Below are 23,711 nucleotides of genomic sequence, written 5' to 3'. Positions count from 1 at the left end.
GTTGATTGATGACTCAACGACGCAGTGCTTCCCTTACACAGTGGACATCTAAATATCAAATCCTCGTTAAGTACCGCAAGACCCCGGAGAACTCGGAAGTGCTACTCAGGCTGGTCGAACACAGTCATCAGCCCCAACATCGAATCTACCACCTGAGCGGCTAACAGCTCTGTACTAGCACTATTCACAGTATTAGGTGCAGTGCTGACCTCCACGACGTCGCATCCTATTAGCTTGATCCCCTCCAAACCATCTAAAATTGTCAAGATTTCTCTTGAGCTGAGTCCTCCAGCTTCCAAGGTACCTGAGTTGATGTAGCCAACGTCAAAAGTATCAAGGTCAAAAGTCAGATAGACTTTACGCTGTCCGACAATGGATTTGATTTTTTCAGCGATTCCCTTTGCGGTGTACAAATCAACGTCCTTGGAAGTGAGAGTTTTAAAGCCACAGTCCACAGCATCATGCTTTTCATCTGTCCCAGAAATAAACGGAGCCCTGATTCCGACGTGAACGCTGTGATTTTTGGCTACGTAGCCAGCTTCAGCAGCAAAGTGTAGAAACGTACCGTGGTTCAAACTGGCATAATCTGAAATTCCTCCGCCTAAAACTTTTGGATCCCACGTATCTATATGAGCGTCGAAATGGATCACAGCTAGCCCCCCTGGATCACCAAAAGTTTCATATGCTGACCTTAAATTCATCAAAGTGATCGTGTGATCGCCACCCAAGGTCACAATACGTGTGTTATTAAACCGCGTGGAATTGAAGCTTGGATGTTTATGGATCGCATGGTGACCGCGATAAAGCTGATTCAAAGCTATCCTGGAGTCGAATGGAGTCATTGGAACGTCTCCGCAGTCTATTAATTTGAGTCCTGAATTGTAAGGGTCAATACGTCTGAGTTTTGAAGACCGGGAATTGCCTCTTACTGGACTGATTCCTCCTCCCAGCCTTCGCGATCCTTGACGAGCACCATTTGGTCCGAATCTAGCTCCACTGTTATATGAAACTCCCAAATCGAATGGAGCTCCGACAATTGCAATATCCATTGGCTCCCTCGCAAAGAAGCATTCATTTTCGGGGAGATGGGCAAAGGTTACAATACCTGAAAAAAGTGGTCCCGGCAGTTTGAAATCTGTAAGATCATCAATATCCGGATATTGAAATTGATTTATTTTGAAAGGGAAAGATATAGGCGAAAGTTCATTCTGCTGAAGCAGTTGGCCTTTAAGATAAGCTCCATTTCGTTCTGCAATATTCTTGCTGTCGTGCACCAAAGAGCCAAATATATCGTGCATCAGTGAGCCTTGAATGTTTCCAAATGAACTTTTCAACCTAACCTCATTACTCTTGGGGGTATGCAATGAAACAGCACATGTCACAAATGTGAGGGTTATTAGGAAGAGGTACATCTTCCTAAATTCCAATAACTGTACAAGTCGCCATATATAAACAATAATGATAAGAGCGCGGCTTACGAAAAAGCCGCCAAGAGTAAAATTTCTCTGCCATATTTTATGATGCTAACGAAATAGAAGATTTTTTTTAATTGACTTACTTATCAAAAAGGTTTGGCAGTGCACCAGAATCGTTATGGACTCTGACCAAATCCAAAAAATCTTCTATATTAATGTCGATGAATCTTCAATTGCTACGGCACATATCATATTAACTTGGTCGATTTTGTTTTGAACTCAGCAGTGCAGTCTGTGAAAGCAAAAGAGATAAGATGTCCAGAAGCATCAAGTTTGGGGAAGCGGCAACGAAAGTTGCATCACTTTCTCCATTCCAATCCCATGCGTCATCCCTATTAAATGAACAGCATTTTTATCAAAACTCTATACTTCTTGGTTGGTCTGAAAGAGATGCCCATCCTGTAACGTTAAGACATCTGGCAAACTTTGGTAAAAAGCTTACGAAAGAGAAGTTGATAAGCAGTGCTAATTTTGTCCGAACAGAGCTGCCTGTTAGGCTGAGCCTAAAAATTCGAGAGCTGCAAAGTCTCGATTACAGCGTGATAAACAATCACCATATAAACCTAGTCTATCAGAGCTACTACCATTGCTTTAATGCGTTCAGAAAGATGGGAAGAATTGAAACGCTTGATGAGAACGACAAATTTTGTGATTTTCTGAGAAAAGTTTTGGATGATCATTTGCTTGTGCTCCCACATCTCATGATGGGGGCTTTAGAAGTGTCTATCTTGGAGAAAATGCGACAAGAGGAACTAGATGATTTTATGTCTTCGATGCTCAGATCCAGAATAAGCAGGAGAGTTATCATCGAGCAACATACAACCCTGTCTGAATCTTTCCAAAACCAAGATGAGGACACTTTGCAGAGACCTCCTAATTATATAGGTGCTGCATTCCAATATCTTTCTGCACATCAACAACTGAGGACGTGCAAGGATATTGTATCAAGTTTTTTGCAAAGTATTTATCCCGAACTCCAAATGCCGGAATTAATAATATATGGTGAGGACGTCAAGTTCCAGTTCTTGACAAATCATCTGAACTACATCTATGCAGAGATCCTGCGGAACTCATTGAAATCAACTATTCAAAATTTCATACATCGCCATGGGAATCTACGTCGAGATGAGGTAAAAAAACTGAAGCCGCCTCCTATAGTTGTGGAGATAACCCAGACAAAAAAAAACATGACGTTCAAGTTCTCCGATCAAGGTGGCGGAATGTCGTCAAATAAGCTGAAAAAAGTATGGTCCTTTGGGAAGTCTCCTATTTTAGCAGAGGAATATCTTGCAAATTTTCACAAAATGCCTGGTCTCAATTTTGACTTTTCTTCACCTGTTGTATCTGAAAGTGCTACTGACTATGGCGATTTGAGTGAAATGATTCACAATATTGGAAAGATGGAATCCAGTGGTGATCACAAACAAAAGTCTGTGCTTATATCCTTGGTGAGGCGGCCGCTGGAATTCACGCTAGGGATTTCAATGCCTATGTGCAAGGTTTATACCGACTACTGGAACGGCGAACTTGACATGCGTTCTGTTGAGGGTTATGGGACTGACGTCTTCTTGACGCTGAAAAAACTCGGAAACGTTGAACGGCCTCAGCTTGATAAAGCATAGCAATGAAACTTGAAGCTCACGGAGGATGACTCTTACGATCGTTCTTAATAGCACTCAGATATTCGGCAAGGTGTAATAAATAGTGCTTACAGAAAAAAGACACACTATGTTTGTGGACTGTTCTCAAGCCACTGTATCAAGTCACAAGACCTCAAATCATAGCATTATACTCGAAGACATGACTCAAATATTTTATGTACAATGCGGAGAATGACTGCAGTTATTCTTTATGCCACTTTATGCCACTTTTTGCCACTTCTGGATCACACTGAACACAAGTTGGTCCTCGAATGACATGACTACACATATCCTCATCCAGGAAATATCCTCATTCCTTTCACAATCATTTGAGTGAGTGTATTTTTCTTACTTTGAAGGTCATATAGCTATAGCGAAAAATACTAAAACTTGTCAGCCAGGTTTCAAGATGCCATCGCTAACATCAATCTAAGTCAAGTGGTGCAAAAAATCCCAATCCCCCTTCACCCCTTCAACCACAAAAGATAAAAATCAGGGATATTTCTACTGCGATCATCTTGTAGTGTTGGCCGATCGGTGTGGTTACCTTGACAATCGAGGTTATGAATGCCTTGCCAAAAGTGGCAATGCCTCTAATTACCTTATGCTCCACTGTTATCACAACCATTCATATTTAAGGGGATTATCTACCAAACTAAAGGAACTTAGAATGCTGCAACGCAAACAGAACTGAACTAGTACTACTGCAGAACCGCCACTGTGAAAATGTTCCGCTGAATAAGTTAGTTTTCAAGTCGGCCAAATAGCTATAGTAAAGGAAGCAAGGTATTTTGAGATCGAGTAGACTAGACTAGAAAGTTTCATGACAAATTCTTTCAAAAGCTGGTTTCATATGTTGCATTTCACCTGTCTAATCACTCTCAAACTTTTTGATTAGCTAAGCAGATGTAAAAAAGATATTTTTCTTATATTTCTTTCTCAGCATTAATCGTTATTCTGGAGGGATGGAGTCTCTCGGTAACTCAAAGTGGCATTTGCCGTTATCAAGAGATAATCCCCAAGGAGTAGAATTAGGGGACTCAGTATTACATGAAGCCAGGAGAATGCGACAGGAGCGAATGAATGCCGAGACTTTAGAGATTGATAAGAGGGCCTCTGCAGACTACATCGACTCCCTTGATTCCAACAAGGATTTTAAGAATATATCAAGTTCGAGTAACCAAACTTCATTAAATATATTTCAGCCAGAAGTGCCAACAGAAGTAGCTTTATCAGGGCAAGCAAAACCAGTGAATCGAATGTCTTTGAGTTCTATGATTAATGCCGAAGAATACAATACTTCTAGTACCCGTTCAACATCTCAAGCCCAGTCATCGAAATCAATAACAGGAGGACTTCTTGATAATAGTACATTAGGCTGTCCGGAAGAGTATAATTCAAATAGCAGCAATGATCTGAGGGATTCGGAGGCCGCGAAGAAACCTGTTTCGCCAAAATCAAAAGATCAGGATTCTGACCTAAAGGATGCAACGAAAAGCACCAAAGCCAAATCAACAAGATCGAAAGTGGGAGATGCCGGAAAGGTTGCTGACAAACAATTAAAAAAAAAGCGGGTACGCCAAAACTCGAGTCCCCGAACGCAGCTGTCAACCTTACTGTTCAGTCAAAGACTCTTTCAAAGAACGATGACAGAAAACATTTACAAAAATCAATGTCCTCTTTACCCGCACCTTCTGTCTTGGAACTTAACGAGAGCCAAATCAATCGGCTCGATGGGAATGCGAAAGAACCAATAATTGCATTACATATTCCCCTTGTACCACCTGGGAAGCAACCTGGTGAGTCGCAGGCAATCTTCAATGTGATGAGACTCTGTGAAGACAAATATGGATTTGACGCCATGCATCCCAACGGGCGGATAACTTTCGAGAATATGGAAATTGATGAAGATATTGCTGAAGATGAAAATCAAGAACAGAACGACGAAGATTCCGCAGAGATGGATGAGGAAGCTGACACTATAAGGAAGCTGGGAATGAAATTTAAAGCCGGAATGACCGACGAAGAAAAGGAAGAAATGATTTTGAAAGAAATTCATAGAAGGAAAATGGAGAGCAATAAAAGGATTGGAAAATATGATCTCCTCGATCCTTTCATTGATGATGAGGAGCTCCTATTCGAAGAACAGACAAAAAACAACAAGGATGGGTTTTATGTTTATTATGGGCCCATTTCTGATGACAATAAATCAACCACCGTGAAGAGGAAGCCGACTGCCTCAACAAATGCTTCAAGCAACAAAAGAAAGAAAGCAAATCCTTCAAGCGTGAAAAAACCCGAATCTAACTCATCCTTAATAACGATTGCTCCAAAACCCTCTGTTATAAAAAGCCAAACCTTAACTGCTCCCAACAAGGACAGAATCTTTACATCGGGATCCGAGTCTCCAGTTTTGCGAGCAGCGCCAGAGCATCAGGGTTCAAATGAGGTGACTAGCACTAGTGACTCAGGGGAGGATCAGCTCAAAGTTAGCTTGGCAAGATCCGAAACAAAGGCGCAAAACAGTAACATAATCGTGGGCTCACTTCCACCTTTGTAAAGTTATCGACAATGAAGTTCGTGGCAACCGGTTAATACATCTCAAGGCATGCGAGCAGGCTGGGGTGAGTTGGGATTGCAATAATGAAATTAAATTTTGGAACGCCAGGCAGTTGATTTGTAACCGTGAATATGGAGTGATTCAGTAATTGTAGCTTGAAATGGCAAAGTAACATACTATGAAATGATACTGAACAGCTAGTACATTTCAGAAGTCGATAAGGGCCCAAAAAACACCGAATGACTTTCTCAAATGTAAGACAGCCATGTCAGCTTTACAGTCTGCTTACCTTTTAGCAATTGACCAACTAATTTAGAAAACTCGTATTGAAAAAGGCTTGTGAGACAGCTACAATACGTGTACGATGCTCAAATCGGTTGAATTGTATCCACACGAAATTGCACAAATAGAGCAAAGTTGCATGCACTATCAATAGCGTATGGAACACGATAAGTTTTTTCGACGCGACGAAATTTAATCTGGGGTACCCTAGAAAATTCTAGCACCCGGTTGATTAAGCTGCCTATAAAAATAGGACCTCTCAGCTCTTCTTAACTTCTTTCCCTAGGGACCTGAATTATGTTGCGCAAAAGCTTGTCAGGTATTAAAAGAGTGCCCAGAAGTCTTCAATGTATTGGTGAGACTAGTACATATAGTGCGCGCTTGAATGAGCCCGCACTATTAGCCTCTACTAGGCCATCTTTCAGAATATCACACTTCAACCGTGTCACGTTATCAAATATGCCATCAACAAGATTTGGCCAAAACTACTATTGTAGACATTTTTCTGCAGGTGCCATGTTACATCTTCAGATGAAGATGAATTCAGATCAAGCAGAGGAACCAGCGCTGAAGAAATTTGCTACCAATTTGACAGAATTGGCCAAGAATGGCAAACTCGATCCAGTCATTGGAAGAGATGAGGAGATACGTAGAACGATTCAAATATTGTCAAGAAGAACAAAAAACAATCCTGTATTGATAGGAAATGCTGGTACTGGAAAAACTGCAATAATGGAGGGCTTGGCACAGCGAATTGTGAAGGGTGAGGTTCCAGAAAGCATGAAAGATAAGGAGGTTATATCGCTAGATTTAGGCTCACTGATCAGTGGTGCGAAATACAGAGGTGAATTTGAGGAAAGACTGAAGCAGTTTTTAAAAGAATTGGACGAACATTACATTCTCTTCATCGACGAGCTTCATATTCTTCTTGGTTTGGGAAAATCGGAGGGATCAATCGATGCTTCGAATTTGCTTAAGCCTGCCCTTGCTAGAGGCCAATTACAGTGTTGTGGCGCTACAACTATTGATGAATACAAAAAGTACATTGAAAAGGATGTTGCACTTGCTAGACGGTTTCAGCCAATTCTGGTGAACGAACCAACTGTTGAGGACGCAATAAGCATTTTGAGAGGTTTGAAAGAAAAGTATGAAGTGCATCATGGTGTTCGGATAACTGATGGCGCCCTCGTCACTGCAGCAGTTTATAGTAATCGGTATATTACCGATCGATTTTTGCCTGACAAGGCTATTGATTTGGTTGACGAGGCTTGCTCGGCTCTTCGCCTGCAGCACGAATCAAAACCGGATTCAATTCAAGAATTAGATAGATCTATCATGACTATTCAAATCGAATTGGAATCTCTTCGGAAAGAGTCAGACACCCTGAGCAAAGAGAGAAGAGAGAAGCTGGAAGAGCAATTAAAATACAAGCAGGCAGAGCTCAAACGACTCACAGAAATCTGGGAAAAACAAAAACAAGAGCTTGATAGAATTAAACAGCTAAAGCAAGAATTGGAAATCGCCAAGCGCGACTTGGAAAAAGAGAGACGGGAAGGCAACTTTGCTCAAGCTTCGAAGCTCCAATATGCAACCATCCCAGAATTAGAAGCAAAGTTGAATGCGTCGATCAAAAATCAAGAGGCCGCTGCTGAGGCTGATGAGGACGGAGGTGGTGCAAGCCTACTTCACGAGTCTGTTACTTCCGATGACATAGCAAGGGTTGTCTCGAAGGCCACTGGAATTCCGGTGCAGAACATGATGAGAGGTGAAAAGGATAAACTTTTGTATATGGAGGCCGCATTAAGAGGAAGAGTGATAGGACAAGATGAAGCAATAGCTTCGATTTCAAACGCAATACGATTACAGCGAGCCGGTCTTACCAACGAGAAAAGGCCTATTGCTTCTTTCATGTTTTTAGGACCAACTGGTACTGGAAAAACAGAACTTACAAAAGCGGTTGCCGATTTTCTATTTGATGATGAGAATGCCATCATCAGGTTTGACATGTCGGAGTTCCAAGAGAAACATTCTATCATGAGGCTTATTGGTGCCCCACCTTCATACGTGGGGTATGAAGAAGGTGGAGAGCTAACGGAGAAAATCAGAAGAAAACCCTACTCAGTAATCCTCTTTGATGAGTTTGAGAAGGCCCACCCTGATGTGTCGAAACTTTTGTTACAAGTCCTGGACGAAGGCAAATTGACAGATTCGCAGGGAAACAAAGTCGATTTTCGCAATACCCTAATCGTTATGACTTCAAATATTGGACAAGATATTATGCTTTCAGATAAACCAGACAAAGATCAAATTCTCGAACTGATGAGGTCATACTACTCACCGGAATTTATCAATAGAATCGATGAAGTGGTCATTTTCAACAAGCTGTCCAAGGATGCATTGAGAAACATTGTCGATTTGAGAATCGGCGATTTACAAGACAGGCTGTCTGAAAGAAGAATTGAGCTCCACTTGACTGAGAGCGCCAAAGACTGGTTAACTACCAATGGCTATGAACCACAGTATGGTGCCAGGCCACTGAATAGGCTCATTAAGAGAGCCTTGCTAAATCCTATGTCCATCATGATGCTGAAGGGGGAGATCAAAAACAATTGTGTTGTGAAAGTTGACACAGAAAATGACCATTTGACGATAGTCCCTGAGCGAAACCTTGATGACTCCTCAGATGCAACAGGGAACTGATCAAGGTGGGAAAGATGCGTCAATTCCAAGACAAAATATGGAAACAGTCAGATTTATGCCAAATGATTTCTATTTTTTATGTTCTGATTGACTAGAAAAAAAAAAAAAAGTTCACCGCTATTTAACACTTCATGTCATGATACATTTCTCTGTATTTAAAAGGCTCGATCCTTCAAGAAGGATGGGCTCTATGTATAGTCATATGCAACGCGAATATGTATTTGGAGAAAGCGCCCATAGGCTATGGAAACGTATTTAGTGCGTTTTTGTAATGACTCAGCTAAACCTCAACTGGTAACCCACCCACTCGTGTTGTTGTTGTTGTAGCTTTTCTTTTTTTCTTAGAGCTCAAAATTTTTTTCGCCTTGCATTGCTATTATTGACGAACAATATACCTGCTATTCATAGGGATGCATATTTTTCTATCCCATGTTCTTATGGGAGTTATTAATTAGAGGAAGGTCCGTTTAAAATCAACGATTATTCTTTTAGTGTTTGCTAGTGGCAAATACTTCGAACCTTATCACTGATTGTTCTTCTATTAGTAACCACTAGTTCAGGTGAGAAGCAAAGGACTCATCGCAATGACAGGCACACAGAAAAGTAAGAAAGCATCAAATATTAAAAAGCAAGCCAAAAGAGTTCACGAGACTGATATGGAGCTGAGAAAAAAGAGGAAGATTGCGAAAACGAACACGGCAAAAGAGTTGGTAAAGAGCAGTGGTCATAGGACAATGGAGGAGGAGGAGGTCTCCGCTGCATATGATACTGAGAATGACAAGTTAATTTCAAAGCGTGACCTGCGGTTTAATTTTTCTAACATTATCAACCAACAACCATTCTTTTCCCATCCCTCGCATCCTACCATTGATCTTCATAGTGAAATGAAGTTACAGCGTCAAAGAAGATTGGTCGAGCTTGATATGCTTAGAGAGAAGGAGCTTGATGACACAAAGGAGAATGATGAAACGGGGTCTGACGATGATTTGCTTAGTTTCCCATCATCGGAGGATGAAGATTTCATGGATGCTAAGCTACCAAAGCTTCACGAACTAACGACTCTAGGAGGCAATTATGATTCTTGGAGTTCAAAGCTAGAGTCTTTAACTACTGGCTTGGAGCAGGTTGATCGGCTAATCAGACAGCTGAACGATCACGATGCGGAAGCGGACATTTTGGGTGTCCACGAACAAAGCGTCCTGAAACCATTTGAGTGTGAATCAGATGTTAAGCACAAAGAACAGAATATTTCGAAGACGCTTTGTGTAACAGAAAATTCAACGAAGCAAAGCAATTGTCAACTCATATCTGAGACATCTACCTTTCGCTCGCTTTTGAATGAGAACCAAATTGCAATGTGGCTACCTGAAAGAAAAGATCAGTCTCAAACACTGGAACCCTACGAATCCTCAGACGTTTCATTTGACGAATTTTTAAATTTGGGTGAGGACAGCGCAACCAGCGATACAGATATTGAACGTATGACTTCGTCTTCCTCAAATACTACAATTGATCAATCGGGTACTTTGTCTCGCATAAGGAATTTCGAATACCGCTATAGCCACGATAAAATTAATTTAGCTTTGGTTGATAATCTGAGCTGTCAAGCAGATATCAGACGAAAAAACAAAAAGGGACCGTTAAACAAGAGCGCACTTTTTTACGGAAACCACTGCGAGATGATAATTAATGACTCCCTCTTTCAATTGAATGATTTTGTGATTTAAGTTTTTCTCTTTCATTTCTTTCGACTGCTTTTGACTCATCAGCGATTTTGTATCTAGTATATTTGTATAACGATTACAATCACAAGTTGATTGGCTAAACAAGGGCTACTTTCTCAGCGAGTTAAATCGTCTTCTCAGATCATCCAAATCATCTTGATTTTTCGTTGTCGAGTCAGCCTTTTTGTCATCTGACGTGCTGGAGCCCTGCTTTTCGTTCCTCAAGTCAATCCCATAGCAATCACATATTTCTTGCAGGTACTTTTCCACCAGGGAATCAACGTTGTTATCGTTGCATTTATGGATTATGTCTGGGTTATCGGGATGATTTAGCGCATTTTCGTAGAATTCCTTTCCGTACTTGTGAGCCAACAAAGCCACAAGTTTTTTGTATTCCTTTATGTTGACGTATGAGCTCACATATATCAGCTCGCGCACAAGTTTAACAATACCTTCATCATCGGACTTGCAGAGAAGTTGACGTAGTTTCGAATGAAGTACTTCACAATCAACTACCAATATTTCCAACAAGTCAATCATTTTGTCATCATTCACTACTTTGGCAATCTTCACCTTCGTTAGCATCAATTCTCGATCAAATTGAGTTCCACCAGTTTTGTTGAGTGCTCTTAGATCCTTGGATAGCTGAAAAAGAATGGCTTTGTTAATTGACTTCATTTTGCCAATCTTGAACTGAAGCTTGGAGCTTGTCATCTTAAGCGCAGTTTTTAAAAGTAACTAGTGTTAGTTTGACGTTCTAATGACGTACTTCCTCATTCATTAAGTTGAATTGTCACTTTTTTAAAAATTGCATGCGTAATGAAAATAAAGCTAGTTCAGCCCTAAATTAAAAAAAAAAATATAGGTCACTACCAGTTGGTTATCATCTGGAAGATTATGTCTGCGTCTTTAAAGGAAAGAAAAGAAGAGTTTGTAACAGGACTCAAAGGTGGTTCAACCATTGACATATATGGTGTGACGTCTGTATCAATTGTGTCTTATTTAGTGTGGTCCATTTTGAAAAAAAAACATCTGTCTTCAGCGATTCAAATGATATTCAGGCTATTGTTCTAGACTTCTTGATCAACTGGGTGCTTCTTTTGCTTTCTGTTACATGTTATTGTAACAATGTTCCCACATTGATTGCTGCTTCAATAATACCGCTATTATTGGTAGTGTTCAGAAGGACAAAAGAGCCGAGTGGGAAAACAACTAAAATCAACCTAGACACCTTATCATCCAAACAATTCACACCATTTATAACGTACGTGACTGTCTATCGTGCACAAATGATGATAATTACGTGTATTTGTATTCTTTCAGTCGACTTCCCCGTTTTTCCGAGGAGATTTGCCAAAGTGGAAACATGGGGCACTAGCCTGATGGATCTTGGGGTCGGTTCCTTCGTATTTTCAATGGGCCTTGTGAGCGCGAGACAAAATATTAGACAAAGATTTGATTCAAATTACAGTTACGTTAAGAATTTGATCACGTCGATAAAAAATAGCATACCCTTACTTATTCTGGGTGCGATAAGGTTGTCGAGCGTTAAAACTTTTGATTACCAAGAGCACATCACTGAGTATGGAAAACATTGGAATTTCTTTTTCACGTTGAGTCTTCTTCCACTAATCGCAAACGGCTTTGCACCAATCATTGATTTACTTTCGCCAATAGTGACAGGATTTTTAATAATGTTATTATACGAGGTTGTTTTGACAAAATTAGGGTTGCTGGAATACATTCTCAATTCGCAACGAGAGGGCTTAATCGGCATGAACAAAGAGGGACTTTTTTCTTTAGCAGGATATCTTGCAATATACTTGAATGGAATATCTCTTGGATATACCATTTTGCCCCTTTTCCCTACCCGCGAAAATTTGCTGAGAGTCAGTGGGTCCAAAGACGAATGCCTGAATAATAGAAAGATCCATGCGTTCTCAGTATCACCAACCAAAGGGTTGTTCATTTTAGCAACTCTTTTTCATGCCCTGTATTACGTACTGGATACATGCTACCTTTATGGAGTCTCTCGAAGAATGGCAAACTCCTTATATGTCATTTGGGTTTGTGCTTACAATTATACATTCTTATTTGGCTATAAGCTTGTTGAGAACCTTGTATGGGGAGAGCCCCGATACGAACTGACACACAGCGAAACCAGAATAACAGTCGTGAATGATTACCGTGATATGAACTGTGTCCCCGTGTGCCTACGTGCAGTGAATTACAACGGTCTGACTATATTCATACTGGCGAACGTGCTTACGGGCCTTGTAAACCTCACCTTCAACACCATTGACACGAGCGATACCATTGCCCTAATTATATTAATTGCATATTGCGCCGTACTTTCCACAGTTGCGTTCTTTTTGTACACTAGAAAGATACACATTAGATAGGATGAACCTTCAAATGGACTATTAATTGAATAAATTTCCAAATATAGTCGCTGTTCCTTGAATCACACAACCTGAGTATTTAATTTGTTTTGTGGCATAATTCTTTACTTCAAGAATTTATGCAAACCTTGGTGATAAGTACACGCATCGCCGGAGTCACAGCTTCAGGCCACCGAAACTTTTCCGAAACGAGTCCACATTGAAAGGTTGCGAAGTGAGAGAAAATGTGGTCAATTACCTAAGGTGATTAATTTTATCTCATCCTACCTTCTACTTCGATTTGCCTGGTCTCGAGCCGTCAATGCATCTTGGAAATGTGGGACTGTCAAAGAATGTGACATGCAATGTGTAAGTTAAGGGGATAGATTTTAATAGTCGGGAATGTCTCCCTATTGTTGAATATTCGGTCCATATCCTTACAATTTGGAGCACATGAGTTCAACTAGGACTTTGATTTTATTCAGAAAATGATTCCCATCTTTATTTAGCTAAATCACTGTCCAGTTATTTCGATGGCATATGCAGGTAGACGTATCGGAGTTCTAAAAACCAAGCTTACAGGAGTCAGTTGCCAATCATTTGCTCAGTAGATATAGCAGAACTTGAAATGCTCCCATAGTGTCCTTAAAGTGTAAAGTAAGTGCAAGCTAACTAGGAGAGCAATTGATATAGTATATTAGTTCGAATCCCGTTCTGATTATACTCTGTTGCTATTATCAATCGGTGTTTGTTGTTGATTTCAATTCCATTCACTATGAAAAAATATAACTATAATCCACCTAGGGCAACCGATTGGATGTGGGATACTATGGCCACATTACAATCACTCTCTTCAAGGGAATTATTTTTTTCTATTTTTTAGTTTTTGATCCGGTCACAAAAATAATCTTTTGAATATTCTTACAATGGTGTATAGATGTCATCAGGGACTCCCATAAATAAGATTTACCTATTAAATTTGACAAGGCAAATGAGTGATGCCTGATAAGAGACCATTTTTTGACCACAGTTCTGCCAGTAGGCAACTAGAACACAAGTCAGAACCACAGAAAAAGAGGGATATTGAACATGATTTTTTTGATTGGTTTGAGTCTGAATTAAAATCCATGTTCTCAGATATAAAATCACAGACCATTAAAAACCTGTTTCATGAATTCCATAGCAAGCCTGAAGCACTGCCACTTGCAATAAATGCTTTTTTAGATAATCCCCAGAAATACCAATATGGAGACTATTCAATAAAGAAAGAGCTCTTTTCTTCCACGCACTCAAACGATAAATCTAACTATAAAGTTGATCATATATCAGAGAAAGCTCTCGATTTTGAATTTCATTCTAAGAAGCGGCAAAGGCAGTTAGTTAACTGGAGGAGATATGTGGGTACTTTTGATGTAGAATGTTGGTGTACAAGATACGTGGCCGGCTTGCTTGACCTCAATGAAAAACTGTTGTTATCAAAAAGTCAATCAAAAGATAACTTTGTTCATGTTAGTAGAATTGAAATGTCAGGGAACAAACGTGAAATTGGAAGATTCTTGGAGAGACATGCAAAAATAATAGCACCATTACTGGAAGGACATGGTATCGACTTTAGTGCGACCTTGAGCCCTATATCAAATCGGAAGCTTAGGACAGGAGACTCATTTTACATAACGCTTGACTGCTTTGCGACAGATCAACTATTTGGAGCAAGGCCCTTGGATGAGAAAGATCTCGAAAACAGTCTAAAAACTGCCCAACATACCAAGTCAACGAACTCCCACTTTGTGATGGATGAAGGCGCTGCATTAATCAGCTTGTTCAAAAAGTTGCATTTATTTTCAGACAATAATCAAAATGAGGAAGCAAGCGAGGTGATAAGTTTTGGAGAATCAGAGGAGGAAAACAATAAAAGATTACGGGACCAGCGTTCAGAGGAGAATGATGGAGTGTTAACCATGAATCAGCTAAAATCTTTGTATCAGTCTACTGAATCAAAGTTTGAGGATACAATTCTTCCGGATTCAATACCCAATGACTTGTTGTTGGAATTACGTCCTTATCAGAAATATGGATTGAGCTGGATGCTTTTTCGTGAGCAAGAATATGATTTGGTGGGACTCAACAATCCACAAGTTACAGACGAAGGAAAAGAGGATTTCAAAAAACTTATGACAGAAATTAGTGGTACTAAAAACCCCTTATGGAAAGAATGCAAATGGCCTACGTTGTCATCAGCATCAAATGACGGTTTTTGTGAACAAACGGAAGAACCTTTTTACGTAAATCTTTACACTGGTGCATGTTCCCATTATTGCCCTATGATACAGAATCATACGTATGGTGGCATACTAGCTGATGAAATGGGATTAGGGAAGACCATAACAACTCTTGCGCTTATTCTCAGCTGCCACGAAGATAAATCTTACATTCAACCATGCCGCAGAGATAGATATGCTCATAAGACCACGCTGATTATTGTTCCCATGGCGCTATTATCGCAGTGGGAAAGTGAATTTGCAAAAGCCAATGGCAACACCCGCAGAAAGTGTTACATTTATTATGGCACTGAAACTTTAGGTGATCTGAGTCTATTGCTATGCGAGAACCCCACGGCACCCACGGTGATATTGACCACATACGGGACGGTTCAAAGTGAGGCAGCGAGAATCACCAAGACAGGAAATAAGATAGGTTTATTCTCTGTTACCTTTTTCCGTATCATTATCGACGAAGGTCACAATATAAGGAACAAATCAGCCAAGACAACGAAGGCCATACATTCCCTCTCCTCAAGCAGAAAATGGGTTCTGACAGGTACCCCAATTGTCAACAGATTGGATGATTTATATTCACTTTTAGTTTTTCTGGACCTGCAACCGTGGGCGAAGTATTACATTTGGAGACGCTTTATTACTGAACCTTTTGATCAGGGAAGAGACTTGAATGATGCGTTCGCCCTATTGAAGTCGATTTTAGATCCAATAATCCTTCGAAGAACAAAAGATCAGAAGGACAAAGACGGAAACCTGCTAGTTTCTCTTCCGTCGAGGGAGATCATCATCGAACGACTGAAATTCAATGAAAAAGAGGAGATTCTTTACAATCATTTAAAAGCCAAAGCAATCAACGTGCTCACCGAAAATATGAAGGCAGGGCTAGTTCTGAAAAACTATTCTTCGATTTTAACTCATCTGTTGCGTTTAAGACAAGTATGTTGCCATCTGGACCTAATCAGATTACCCGTCACAGATATTTCGAACGAAGATGAAGACTTGAAAGATAGCTTGAATATGATGGCAGATCAGGCTACAGACGAAAGTTTTCGAATCTTGCAAGATCTTGAAAAAGAAGAAGAAAAGAGCAAATTATCTTTTGAGAAATTGCTTGCCATGAAGAACGAAATCTACCAGTCTTATCCAGACTTTGATGATGTGGAATGCACTATTTGCACAGGTCCCATTGAGATCGAAACATGCGTGATTACTGAATGCAAACATTGTTTTTGTCTTGGCTGTCTTATGGAGCATTTCAATTTTCAGTCGCGGCTTCATACATCTATCAATGCCAGCAACAACCTGATTGTATCCCAGCTTCCCGAGGTTCCAGTAATCTCTAAAGAAGTTTTTTGTCCTGTTTGCAGACAGTCGATTCATAAGAATCGTTTATTTAGAACCTTCAAACCTGAGTTTAAAGGTTATTCCGCTTCAAAGACAGATAGTACTGAGGCTTACCTGACACAGATGGAACATACGCATGAAAGAGACTACTACATTCGTCCATTCAACCCTTATGGGAAATCATCGAAAATTAATGCTCTTCTCTCACACCTTCAACAGATTTACGAAGAAAATCCTGGTGACCATGTAATTGTATTTTCCCAATTCACAAGTTTTTTGGATCTTGTTGAGAAAGAGCTGAAGAGTTACACGTGCAATTTTAGAATCTTAAAGTTTGACGGGAGATTGAACGTAGATCAAAGACAGAGAGCACTAAACGAATTTAACACAAAAACAACTGATGGGAGAATAACCATTCTTTTGATCAGCTTGAAGGCGGGAGGAGTGGGTTTGAATCTCACTATTGCATCCAAAGCCTTTTTGCTTGACCCTCATTGGAATAATGCCACCGAATTCCAAGCTATAGATCGTATTCATAGAGTTGGACAAAGTAAAAGCGTGAAAGTCGTCAGATTCATTATGGAAGGAAGTATAGAGGAAAGAATGCTCAAGATTCAAGAGCGCAAGAATCAGCTCGGAGAGGCATTATCTATGAATGATGAAGAGAGACGGAAAAAGAAAGTCGAGGAAATCGAAATCCTGTTTGCCGAATGAGTACCTTAGTCCAACAGTAAGTAGTGTGGATCGAGGTTTGGCTCTGCCGAGATATTGTGATTTACTACCCAGTTCCTTATTTTTGCCTTATCGATAAACAGTTTGTAGCCGTCGTCTTCCAAATAAACAAAGTTTTGGCTCTTACGACAAGGGTTGCTGTAGTAGTCTGTGTAGATGAATTTCTCCCCGATTTCGTACAATGCTTGCATATAATCCAGAGTGAGAAGGATATCTTCAGATCTGAAGCCCGTTTTAAAACTCATCAACTCCAAGGTCACATGATCAAATGTAGACAACTTGCCGTACAACAGTTCTCTTGAGAGTGACCGACACCAGTAGCTGAGGTATGTTAGCTTTCCAAAAGGTGATAATGGCCTCTCAGGCCCGCTAATGATTTGCTCATGGTTCGAAAGATGATAGGAAAATTCAATCAATTTGGAGCCCAACCTTTGTTTTTGATAGCAAGGAATTACAAAAATGCACGATAGGTTGTTCTGTTCCCAGGATACTAGCTCCCGGGAATAAAAACCCATAGGAGTGGATACCCCATTCAGCGTTTGATAGATCACGTAGAAATCAAAAAGGTCGACGTTAAAAAAGATAGATTTGTTGTCGAGAAAGAACTTTGACAAAATGGCCATGCATTGACAAAAAAGCTTATGTTGTTTGCCATTCACTCTTCTTATCGAACAAACGTCGTCAAGATACATCAATTGACCAGGTAAGTTTCTCCTATACGAACAATAAGACAAATGCCGTGACGAATCGTCTGGATTAGTTGTGTACTTAAAGCAATAGGGGCAAAAAAAGAGTTTCTCAATCCAAGGTATGCAATCCTTAGTGAGCTGATTGACCTTTTTGATAGAGGATGTGAGCTTGATCTTCTTTTTGAGAACTTCATAGCCCAGAACTTGTGGCTCGGATTGAAAGAAAATTACGGAATTCCCAAACCAAGTATCAAATTCAAAGCTTCCTAGTGTGATTCTTTCAACATTTCTGTAGTTAAGCGATCCGTAATCGGGCAGATTGTTCGAGTTCGTCATGTTAATAATTGTAAGTTACATAAGCGGCTCAAATTTTTATTTTTTTTTATTTTTTTATTTTTGATTTAGTCCTAATAATCTTTTTGAGCTGAGCGATCAGGGAGGACATTATGGGGCGAAAGTACAATGGTCAAGCACTGTCTTTCACCGATGAGAATAATGAACAAGAGATAGAAGAAGGGAGTGAAGAGCCGCAAGCCATTGCAATCCTGGAGCGCGAGAAGGTCAAGAGAAAAAGAAAACTGAAAGAAAGCTTACTAGAACAGCATAAGGAGAAGCTTTCAAAGCAAAAAAAGAAACGGCTTGACAAGTATATTGAGCACCAGATGAAAAGAGAGGAGAGGGAAATCCTTCTTCAGAAGCTCAGCGAGACTAGGATAGATTCTAGCGTTCTCAAATCTGCAAAACTTATAGGAACAGGAACTCATCAAACCAAACGAGAGCGCTTTATGGAAGCGCTGGAGAAAGAGAGGAAGGGAAATGGAGATAAAAAAACACAGGAAATTCTTTTCGAGCCGAGAACGGTGAAAGAATGGGACCATGAAGAGGAACAAGTAAAACATACGGACACTCAAACCGAGATCAAAAATAAAATTTTGATTTCAACGAATCTAGCATCTGGCTTTGAATTCGCAAGCCATAAAAAGGCACCCAAGAAGAAACAAACAAAAAATTATAGCTGGAGGGTCAGGCTCGAGCTCGAACGGTCGAAGAAAAAGGCTGACGAGGACAAACTGGATTTTGCCAGCGACGATGATGATGATGACGATGATGATGACGATGATGATGTAGTCAGTTGTGATGTCGAGGAGACCGGAGAAAACTCAGAAAATGTAAAGAAGCAAGCAAGGAAAGAGGAAGAAGAAGAAGAAGAAGAAGAAGAAGAAGAAGAAGAAGAAGAAGAAGAAGAAGAAGAAGAAGAGATGGTGGAAAACAATAAGGCATACAGCAAACGTGCACAGAGTTTCAAAGAATGGGCTGAAGCCCAGGTCAAAAAATTGGAAGGTATACCAGAATTCGTTACACCCTTAGCACCCCAAAAAGCCTACACGCCGTTAGTTCGACAAGAAGATCTAGATGATGGTTTGGACAGAGATTTCATTCCGATTAATGAGGAGCTACAAAGAAAAATAGTCACTTTAGATGTTCAAAGAGATGACAGTGTACAGAAGACGAGAATGCAGCTGCCCGTTTTTGAGGAGGAGCACAGAATCATGGAAGCAATACATCACAATGATTGCGTTATTATATGTGGTGAGACAGGATCCGGTAAGACCACTCAGGTTCCACAGTTCCTTTTTGAGTCTGGTTATGGAAGTCCAGATTCTGAAACTCCGGGTATGATTGGAATCACTCAACCAAGAAGAGTTGCCGCAGTTGCTATGGCAGAAAGAGTTGGACGGGAACTTGGCAACTATAAAAAAAGAGTTGGACATCAAATAAGGTTTGACGCCTCGGTTGGCGAAGAGACATCTATCAAATTCATGACTGATGGTGTTCTTTTGAGAGAGATGATGTCAGATTTTCTTTTGACAAAGTATTCTGCATTAATCATCGATGAGGCTCATGAAAGAAACATCAACACTGACATCCTCATAGGAATGTTGAGCAGGGTTATGAAACTTCGGAGAGACTGGAGCTGCAAAGATCCAGCCAAATACAGGCCATTAAAACTGATTATCATGTCTGCCACCCTAAGAGTGTCAGACTTTAGCGAGAATAAGAGCCTATTTAGTTCACCACCGCCAATCATAAACGTGCAAGCTCGACAGTATCCTGTCTCTATTCATTTCAACAGAAGAACAGCATTCAACTATAACGAAGAGGCCTTCAGAAAAACTTGTAAGATTCACTCGAAGCTTCCACCCGGTGGGATATTGGTTTTTTTGACAGGAAAAGGAGAAATCAATGAAATGGTCAAGCGACTGAGGAAGCGATTTCCTTTCAAAAAAGGGAAGAGCTATGACGATGTTGCAGAAGTCAAAGTTGATTCCAGAAATGCTGATATGGAAGCTGAAGAGGTAGACTTTTCTGTCAATGACATGATCGACGACCTCAGTGAGAAATACTCGAATGAAGAAGATGAGGAGGAGGAAGAAGAAGAAGAAGGTTTCGACGAAACTTTAGAGGAAGGACAAACGGCAGAAGACCCGCTGTATGTACTACCCCTCTATTCCTTGCTTCCTACAAAAGAGCAGATGAAAATTTTTGAGCATCCCCCAAAGGGTGCACGGCTGTGCGTCGTCGCTACCAATATCGCAGAAACATCGCTAACAATTCCGGACATTAGATATGTGGTTGATTGCGGAAGGTCGAAGGAGAGAACTTTCAACGAAGCAACAGGAGTTCAATCATATGAAATCAACTGGATCTCCAAGGCCAGTGCAGATCAACGTGCTGGAAGAGCCGGAAGAACAGGACCGGGTCACTGTTACAGACTATTCTCTTCAGCAGTCTATGAGAGCGAATTCGCCCAATTCTCCAAACCTGAGATTCTTAGAATGCCGGTGGAGAGCGTTGTTTTGACGATGAAAAGCATGGGGATAGATAATATCACCAATTTCCCATTTGTCACACCGCCTACTAGAGACTCTCTTCGAAAAGCCGAAAAACTGCTTCAGCATTTAGGTGCACTGGACGATCGCATGATAATAACCAAGCTGGGTCAAAGAATGAGCCGTTTCCCGCTAAGCCCCCGGTTTGCTAAAATGCTCCTCGTGGCGAATCAGCAGGGCTGTTTGCCATATATCATTGCTGTGGTTTCTGGCTTATCAGTGGGTGACCCGTTTATTAGCGAGTCAGAAATTATTCCAAGGGGAGAAGAAGATGACGAGAATGAGTGGAGGAAACAACAATTGGCGAAGTTCAACAACTCACGCCAATTGTTCACCAAACTAGATAAATTCAGTGACGGATTACAATTGCTGTCAGCAATTTGCGCACAAGATCATATCCCCAGGGCTGATCGTGAGAAGTTTTTTGAAAACAACTTTCTGAGACCCAAAATCATGGATGAAATAGTGAAACTGAGAAAGCAGCTTACTTACATCGTTAAAGTGAACCTCAGCAAAGAGTCTATAGCTGCTTCTTCTCTGGTCAAAGATGAAGAACTAATGCTCAGTTTACCTACGAAGGTCCAGGTGGAAGCAATCAAACAGATGATAACAGCAGGTTTTATCGATCAGGTTGCCGTGCGCGCAGACATCGTGGATAAAAATGTCAAGATACCCAACAATGCACCAATTACGGCAATTCAATACCTCACTTTGATGCCCACAAGTGAATCAGATTCGGACCACTTTGTTTATATTCATCCAAATTCCGTTCTATCCAAGTGTGGTGAACTGCCACCATCTTACCTAGTTTATCAGTCACTTACCACCAACAATGCATCTGCAACAAGCAAATTAAGAATGCACCCGCTTACAGATATCGGAGGTCGCGCACTGGCAAATGTGGCCGCCATGTCTGGTTTGATAACATACTCTAAGCCATTAGGCCACCCATATGCTCCAAAGGAGATCAGTCAAACAGAGAGAGAGTGTTATGTTGTACCTAGAATGGGAGCCAATATAGGAACCGGTGGAGTAGGTTGGGACCTCCCGGCAATGAAGGTTCGCCAAAGCAAAGTTGGGGGAAATTGGGTCATCAAACGATAAGGGTCATATTGTACTAGTAACCAATATTTTCGGCTGTGTGAAGGCAGTAGTGTAGGTACTAATATTCCCTAATAACGTCGAAAATTTATTTACACAATTAGGTAACGTAAAAGAAAGTTTGTACACTGTCTAAAGTGATATTCAAAGCGGACATCAATCACATCGGTTTCACTAAAGACCACAAAATTGTCTTTTTGTCATTAAGGAAGACATCAACGCACAGATTCAAGGTGTGAATACAAATTGATTGTTGTCAACAACTGGAGAAGCTCTTGTGGTGAAGATGAGGAAAGACGACAGACTAAAGTTCAACGTTTTCTTCACAGATCTCGTAAAAGTTCTAAAAGAGATAGATACTTACGAAGTCCTCTCGATTCAATTACCAAAAAATGATAAGTTTTTCGAAAACGATCCAAAGCAAATAACAAGTAATTTCCTGAACTTTTTGGATTTGACGGGAAACGACTTTACGAGGGATGCCAGCATTGAAAACAAATTCGATTCTGCTGAGTACGAGTCCATTTATCAAATTTACCATGATATAAAGATTGCATCATTGATTGCTTATTCGAGCAAAAACTCAGAAGCTGATCATTTGCAAATTGATCATTTTTATCGAATTGCCGTAGAGCTTTTGTTAAAGGAAAGCCTACGACTTGATAGTACAGTGGTGCTACAAGAGAGAGAAACCAGAAAATCTTTTCGCAATGAAAATAAGCAAAAGGCAAATAAACAGGAGATAGAAAGTGAAGATGATATCAGAACAAGTTTGAGAAAAGCCATCATCCGCGACTTCGAGCTAATAACCACTTCCTATTTCAACAAGTCAGATGATGCACTTTTGTTGACTGCGGCTAATGGCGTTCCTTTCTTCTCCTCGTTGAACAAGCGCATCTCTGAGTTGGACGACAGAAAGCCAAATTTCGATGAAGACGTACCCGTTGAAACCTTAACAGTTGTTCCAAGTCTATTGGGTTCAAAATCAGAAAGTTTATCGCAGTTATGTCAGACTCCGATCAACCAGCAAGCTCTGCCAACGGAGATCCTCTCACAAAGTTTCCATCCAAATTGGTACAATATCCCTGTCTCTCAATGGATCAAGCATGGAATTAACGATGAGGCTTTCTCTTTTGCACCAATGTATGATGAAAGTCGGTCTATCATCTCCAATGAGTGGAAAGGTCTCATTTGGCTGCAGCACTATGGCCTCAAAAGAGTATTGCAGATCAAAAAACAACTTGAGAAGGAGCAGAATGAAGAAAACGAAGTTGATGCTGGGAAATCCCCAGGAATTGCATGCGCTACAAATGGAGCAGGAAAGTTGCAAGTTTCAATGGAGCAGGAAACCATCAAGGCAGAACCAGCAATCGTTGAAGCTAGCATTCCGGCTGATCAGGTAGAGCACGATCAGACTGAAAATGGTATAGACGAAGTTAGCGAGGAAGAGATTGAACTGGATTCGGGACCAATAGATTTAGAAAAAATTATCCAATGGAATGCTGGAAATGTAATTGATGAAGACGAGCAGCAAATTGTCAATGACAATTGTGTCCAAAAAACCATCACCAAGCTCTTATTAGAATTGAATCAACTAAGACGTGAACGTTTTAAAGGCGGTGCAGCTGGTAAAAGGGAGGTGTTCAAACCGAGTAAGACCGAGATTATTAGATTTAACCAGCTAAGGCGCATGATAACGGGAATAATAAAGCACAAAAATATTCAACCACGGAATTTAGAAATAGAACCCAGTTCTCAAATTCCGGTGCTACAACACAATTACAGCGGTTCGTTACCATCATCAATGATGAGCGATGCCCACAACTCGCAGGCCGTGCAAATGGCAACTTACAACAGACCAATGAAAAGGCGCCGGTGAATTCACTTCCGAAAGTTATTTATCCTAGGGTATAATT

General features: G+C 40.5%; 11 protein-coding genes across 11 annotated transcripts; 8 read left to right on the top strand and 3 right to left on the bottom strand.

Moving 5' to 3' along the window:
* Nucleotides 1–101: 101 nt before the first annotated feature.
* On the bottom strand, nucleotides 102–1,412 carry HPODL_03272 (Agmatinase PAH; the record flags this gene model as incomplete). The annotated part of the gene is made up of 1 exon (XM_014079579.1): nucleotides 102–1,412. One exon carries the CDS (start codon nucleotides 1,410–1,412, stop codon nucleotides 102–104), a length of 1,311 nt encoding a protein of 436 aa, XP_013935054.1.
* A 317-nt stretch (nucleotides 1,413–1,729) lies between these two features.
* On the top strand, nucleotides 1,730–3,097 carry HPODL_03271 (Mitochondrial protein kinase; the record flags this gene model as incomplete). Its single annotated transcript, XM_014079578.1, has 1 exon — nucleotides 1,730–3,097. The coding sequence occupies one exon, from the start codon at nucleotides 1,730–1,732 to the stop codon at nucleotides 3,095–3,097; it is 1,368 nt and encodes a 455-aa protein (XP_013935053.1).
* A 1,690-nt stretch (nucleotides 3,098–4,787) lies between these two features.
* On the top strand, nucleotides 4,788–5,675 carry HPODL_03270 (uncharacterized protein; the record flags this gene model as incomplete). The annotated part of the gene is made up of 1 exon (XM_014079577.1): nucleotides 4,788–5,675. The coding sequence occupies one exon, from the start codon at nucleotides 4,788–4,790 to the stop codon at nucleotides 5,673–5,675; it is 888 nt and encodes a 295-aa protein (XP_013935052.1).
* An 813-nt stretch (nucleotides 5,676–6,488) lies between these two features.
* On the top strand, nucleotides 6,489–8,657 carry HPODL_03269 (Heat shock protein 78, mitochondrial; the record flags this gene model as incomplete). Its single annotated transcript, XM_014079576.1, has 1 exon — nucleotides 6,489–8,657. One exon carries the CDS (start codon nucleotides 6,489–6,491, stop codon nucleotides 8,655–8,657), a length of 2,169 nt encoding a protein of 722 aa, XP_013935051.1.
* Nucleotides 8,658–9,241: 584 nt separating this feature from the next.
* Nucleotides 9,242–10,384, top strand: HPODL_03268 (uncharacterized protein; the record flags this gene model as incomplete). Its single annotated transcript, XM_014079575.1, has 1 exon — nucleotides 9,242–10,384. The coding sequence occupies one exon, from the start codon at nucleotides 9,242–9,244 to the stop codon at nucleotides 10,382–10,384; it is 1,143 nt and encodes a 380-aa protein (XP_013935050.1).
* A 105-nt stretch (nucleotides 10,385–10,489) lies between these two features.
* HPODL_03267 (uncharacterized protein) lies at nucleotides 10,490–11,162 on the bottom strand (the record flags this gene model as incomplete). Its single annotated transcript, XM_014079574.1, has 2 exons — nucleotides 10,490–11,119; nucleotides 11,151–11,162. The coding sequence occupies 2 exons, from the start codon at nucleotides 11,160–11,162 to the stop codon at nucleotides 10,490–10,492; spliced, it is 642 nt and encodes a 213-aa protein (XP_013935049.1).
* A 634-nt stretch (nucleotides 11,163–11,796) lies between these two features.
* Nucleotides 11,797–12,783, top strand: HPODL_05192 (Protein involved in the inositol acylation of glucosaminyl phosphatidylinositol (GlcN-PI); the record flags this gene model as incomplete). The annotated part of the gene is made up of 1 exon (XM_014079573.1): nucleotides 11,797–12,783. The coding sequence occupies one exon, from the start codon at nucleotides 11,797–11,799 to the stop codon at nucleotides 12,781–12,783; it is 987 nt and encodes a 328-aa protein (XP_013935048.1).
* A 1,502-nt stretch (nucleotides 12,784–14,285) lies between these two features.
* On the top strand, nucleotides 14,286–17,096 carry HPODL_03266 (DNA helicase; the record flags this gene model as incomplete). The annotated part of the gene is made up of 1 exon (XM_014079572.1): nucleotides 14,286–17,096. The coding sequence occupies one exon, from the start codon at nucleotides 14,286–14,288 to the stop codon at nucleotides 17,094–17,096; it is 2,811 nt and encodes a 936-aa protein (XP_013935047.1).
* Nucleotides 17,097–17,101: 5 nt separating this feature from the next.
* On the bottom strand, nucleotides 17,102–18,139 carry HPODL_03265 (SSF2 high copy suppressor of G beta subunit temperature sensitive mutation; the record flags this gene model as incomplete). The annotated part of the gene is made up of 1 exon (XM_014079571.1): nucleotides 17,102–18,139. One exon carries the CDS (start codon nucleotides 18,137–18,139, stop codon nucleotides 17,102–17,104), a length of 1,038 nt encoding a protein of 345 aa, XP_013935046.1.
* Nucleotides 18,140–18,249: 110 nt separating this feature from the next.
* On the top strand, nucleotides 18,250–21,798 carry HPODL_03264 (Essential DEAH-box ATP-dependent RNA helicase specific to the U3 snoRNP; the record flags this gene model as incomplete). Its single annotated transcript, XM_014079570.1, has 1 exon — nucleotides 18,250–21,798. The coding sequence occupies one exon, from the start codon at nucleotides 18,250–18,252 to the stop codon at nucleotides 21,796–21,798; it is 3,549 nt and encodes a 1,182-aa protein (XP_013935045.1).
* Nucleotides 21,799–22,081: 283 nt separating this feature from the next.
* On the top strand, nucleotides 22,082–23,674 carry HPODL_03263 (Chromatin structure-remodeling complex protein RSC58; the record flags this gene model as incomplete). Its single annotated transcript, XM_014079569.1, has 1 exon — nucleotides 22,082–23,674. One exon carries the CDS (start codon nucleotides 22,082–22,084, stop codon nucleotides 23,672–23,674), a length of 1,593 nt encoding a protein of 530 aa, XP_013935044.1.
* Nucleotides 23,675–23,711: the final 37 nt, after the last annotated feature.

Source organism: Ogataea parapolymorpha, chromosome IV, assembly GCF_000187245.1.
Source record: "Ogataea parapolymorpha DL-1 chromosome IV, whole genome shotgun sequence".
NCBI classification, from domain to species: Eukaryota; Fungi; Ascomycota; class Pichiomycetes; order Pichiales; family Pichiaceae; genus Ogataea; species Ogataea parapolymorpha.
Note: the sequence above shows the minus strand (reverse complement) of the source record. Positions and strands in the feature narration are given on the sequence as shown.